Source organism: Arachis stenosperma, chromosome 5 (assembly GCF_014773155.1).
Source record: "Arachis stenosperma cultivar V10309 chromosome 5, arast.V10309.gnm1.PFL2, whole genome shotgun sequence".
Classification (NCBI taxonomy): Eukaryota; Viridiplantae; Streptophyta; class Magnoliopsida; order Fabales; family Fabaceae; genus Arachis; species Arachis stenosperma.
The window spans coordinates 36,254,288-36,258,567 of NC_080381.1; the positions used below are offsets into that span (position 1 = coordinate 36,254,288).

Here is a 4,280-nt window from a genome sequence, read left to right on the forward strand (position 1 = left end):
TATTCTTCCACATTTGCTTAACATCAAGCAAGAGATGTAAGAAGTGTAACATATGAAACCATTTGGTTTTTACACAATATCAAGTGATGCATGATGAATACTGGTTTCAGGTAAGTATTAGTATATCTACTACCATTTCTTGATCACATTCTATATTTCAACTTCTTCCTTAATTTTGAAGATTTTATGTTCCTTGAAAATTGGAATATATTCTGTCGTTTAATTCTTTCAACTTAAATTATGTATATTTATGGTTGTTGATTGTTCCTTTTAGGGTCAAAAGTTTTCAGTTCAAGGTCTTTTGGAGAAAAAAATGTGTTCTAATGCTTTTGTTAATGGAACTTTGGTAATATTCCCTTTGGAACCACATGTATTTGTTGCTTTCTTTGTGTCTTATTTCTTTCAAATTCACTTTCATTTTGCAAGTAATTTGATTGCAAATTTTTATTTGAATGCTTCTTTATTGTAAGATTATCACCATTTCCATGTTCTAGTATCAGGAACTATTGAGCAATTTGTTGACATCCCTGGATGCTTATATACGGTATGAGATAATGACCTAAGGAGAATCATTTTACATTTATATTTTCTACTTTTCTTGGTGTTCATTGTCATTAGTATTTTTTTAAGGTCAATCCAATTGCTGTAAATAGCAAGTACTGTATTGTATTCACGGAGAATAAGCAAGTTGTTTCAATAATTTCTACTGTAGATTTTAGAAAGGTTTGTCATCCCTATCAATTTTAATTTACAAATGTCTGAGTTCATAACTAGGTCCTGCTCAAAATTCTGCCACGTGAATTTATTGGAGAATATTACTTTGTGGATAACAATTCCAATTTGTTATTTCACCATTGGCTGGGTTACAAAAAATGTAAAAGCTTACATTTCTTACCTTGAATAATTTATAAATAGCCATCATCCTAGAATTGAAACTACACGTTTTTGTGTTCACAACAAAGTTATCCCATAGCTGTGCGCCTGATATTTAGTGTTTTTTTAACTTGTATCTGGGAGTAATATATGATTTGGATTCAGGTGGTATTTGTTGTAATAGGAGCTACTATGGTCGGCAGCATTACTTTTACAAGGAAAATGGGTGATTATGTCAAAAAGGGAGATGAGGTTTGCAAGTTACAGTTTATTACTGATGTCTCATTTTTCTGTTGTTTGAGAAATGATAAATTAGATTTTTGACTGTAGTGTCTAAAAACTTTTTTTATTTGAAATTTCACTAATATCTATTAAACGGTCATTGAATATTGTGGATATTACATATAACATGATGAGTGGGATTTTGAATTAATAGGATTGTTACACTTAACGTTTAGAAGCTATATCAACACTATGTTGTTTTTGCTTCTAATCAACATTTATTTACTTAATATACAGTTTGAAGATTTTAATTATATGAATACATTTTTTGGGGTTTGATAATTAGTTCAACTCTTTGAATACATGCAAATTATGCATGGGTTGAAGTCCATTTTGTTTTGATTTGTTCTCTACAGAATTCAATAGCAATTGATGAAGATCTTCTAGCAAATAGTAGGAGATCACTATAGACCTTGGTTTGTGTGGGGATGAGATTGGGCATCTCTATGAAACTGTCTTGAAATCTGGTTGGCCAACTTGGAATTGTTCAATTTGTGTACCATTCTCTTCTAAATCTAACCAATAACCATGACATTGCTAATTTGACATTTTTTCGATTCTTCAGCTACAGGTCTTCTTGCAGAAGGGAAAAAGAGTCGGCGAAGGCCGAAGAAGCATGGGCCCTCGGTAAGTATACATTTTCTCTGAGAAATCATTTTTGGCAAAAAAATGTATTGTTTCTTTCAGAGATGGTATCAGTACAGTTTGTAAATTGAATATAATATTTTTTTCTATTTGATGAATAGCTTTCTGTCTTCATATTTCTATATCTGCACAGGTGTTTTCAATTTTGAATACTTTGGCATATCTGCTGAGGCGTAGCTAGAATCAAGTCCATTGAACATTAAGACTTTAAAGAGAGGTCTAATCCTGTGTATGCGAGGGTCCCTGTTCTAATCCGCCATGGTAAACCCATCTCTAAGTCTCTCATCATAGTCGAATACATTGATCAGAGTTGGTCCAATAATAATGCCCCTTCAATCCTTCCTTCTGATCCTTATGACAGAGCAATTGTTCGCTTTTGAGACACTTATATAGATGAAAAGGTGATTCCTTTTTGTTTTTTTCGATATGAGTTTTTGCTATTTTCGCTGTTTTTTCTCATTGTTTCATTAAAGTTGGATTATTTGTAATTATTGAGTAAAAGATCTTAAAAGTTTATGTTGGTGAGTTTTCAAAGACTTTGAATTGTTTAAAGACCATCGATAACTCCATTCTTTATTAACAACTTTATAACTAGCTCACTATGATTAGATTATTTCTATTAATTATATTGATTATACTATTATTTCAATAAAATAAACTTCCATGGAGTTCACATGGAAGTTTGTTACATGTTGTCAGTTAATAACTTAAGATTAGTTGGTAGGTTATAGTAGTTACTCTAATTAGTTAGCTTTCTTTTAATAATTTTTTTCTTTCTGTGCAAATGGGGGTAGTGGTTTTCTTCTATGAAGAGCATTATAACTATTGAAACAGAAGAAGAGAGGGAACCATATTATAAGGTGATGGAAGAAGTGATTGAGAGGGTGGAAGAAGCTTTTGGGAAGTGCAGCAAAAGGAAGCCCTTCTTTGGTGGGGACAGTGTTGGATTCCTTGACATTACTTTTTATTTTGCTTAACTTTCAATTTTATGATGTCTTGCATATTTTTTGAAAAGTTTGTTTCATGGAAGAAAGACTAAGATTTTACTGTTGCTCAACAAGTAATTGCTGGAATGACCAATAAAGGCATGGATCGTTCTGTTGAATGTACTGGCAGCATCCAAGCTATGATCTCAGCATTTGAATATGTCCATAATGTAATTGAATCAGAACTCGTTCTTTTTTTAATTTGTTGCTATAATGTTGTTATGATAAGTTATTTACTAATACTGAAACTTAAATATTCTATTCCCTTTTCAGGATTGGGGTGTTGCTATTCTTGTTGGTGTGCTAAGCAAAGATGATGTTTTCAAAACTCATCCTATGAACTTCTTGAATGAAAAAACTCTCAAGGGTACCTTCTATGGTAACTACAAACCCCGAACCGATCTTCCTAATATTGTGGAGAAGTACATGAAAGGGGTAAGCTTTTTATACTAAACTCTTCATTGTAGTCTTAACAAGTTGATATGTTTTTATTCATGTTGCTAATGGATCTCTTCATTGGTTATAATTTAGGAGTTGGAACTTGAGAAATTTATCACTCACACCGTTCTGTTCCCAGAGATTAACAAGTCTTTTGATTTGATGCTGAAAGGAGAGTCCATCAGGTGCATCATTCGGATGGACGAATAAACTTAACAGTGAGAAAATTGTCCCTGATAGGGGACATTTCTCTTTCAGAGAAAAAGAAAAAAATACAAAAATAAACATCGTTTGTAATCCCTTTTAAAAGTTATCGAGTTTGTAGAGTTTGATTTTGAATGTAGAGAATGGATGATAGGCCTTTTCCTACTACTATTGTGTAGTTTTTGTTTCTGATAAAAAAAAATATTGTTGTCAAATTCTTATTCTTGTCACATATTTAGTATTTCTTATATCTCAGTGGTAGAGCTGCATGTCTAAATTCTTAGTTCCCAAATTGGCGTATTAATGTTGATGTGTGATAAAATACAACTGTTTATGGTCTTATCAACGTAGAAGTATATACATAATACATCATCATCGTGTTAAGAATTCATCAATTTTTACAAGGACGATATCATTGAAAGAAGAAAAAAAGAAAACACAGCTTCAATATGAAAGATTAAGATCAAATATTTAATTGTGTTTTTTTATGTATGATATATGTCCTCTGGAGCTGCAGATTCTTGGGATAGTTTGGCTTGAAGTGCACAACTAATTTTTTTGAGCTGTTTTACACGTTATGATCATTTCTATCTACTCTCTTTGAAATATAAAATGTGAATTTTAGTTTTCATCTCCTTTATTTTCTCATAACTATGTGTTCATGGATTAGTTATATGTGTGTCTTCAAGTTTTTTTTAAGGTTTGTTTTGGTAAGAAACATGCAATCATAGGAAGATAAAAGAAAACATTAAAACTTGTGTGTTAGTTGGTTATGCAAAGAAACATAAAATCTTTTTTGATTCAATAGTCAAATTTGCGGGGAAGTGGGCAAAAGTTAAATATGAATGAATA

At 31.5% G+C, this 4,280-nt stretch overlaps 2 protein-coding genes across 2 annotated transcripts; both read left to right on the plus strand.

Moving 5' to 3' along the window:
• Positions 1–280: 280 nt before the first annotated feature.
• Positions 281–1,977, plus strand: LOC130980697 (phosphatidylserine decarboxylase proenzyme 2-like). Its single transcript, XM_057904351.1, has 6 exons — positions 281–368; positions 468–544; positions 631–723; positions 1,039–1,125; positions 1,721–1,782; positions 1,902–1,977. The coding sequence occupies exons 1-6, from the start codon at positions 314–316 to the stop codon at positions 1,975–1,977; spliced, it is 450 nt and encodes a 149-aa protein (XP_057760334.1). The 5' UTR covers positions 281–313.
• Positions 1,978–2,872: 895 nt separating this feature from the next.
• Positions 2,873–3,434, plus strand: LOC130980135 (alcohol dehydrogenase 1-like). The gene is made up of 3 exons (XM_057903775.1): positions 2,873–2,956; positions 3,060–3,221; positions 3,318–3,434. The coding sequence occupies exons 1-3, from the start codon at positions 2,873–2,875 to the stop codon at positions 3,432–3,434; spliced, it is 363 nt and encodes a 120-aa protein (XP_057759758.1).
• The last annotated feature ends 846 nt before the right edge of the window (positions 3,435–4,280 follow it).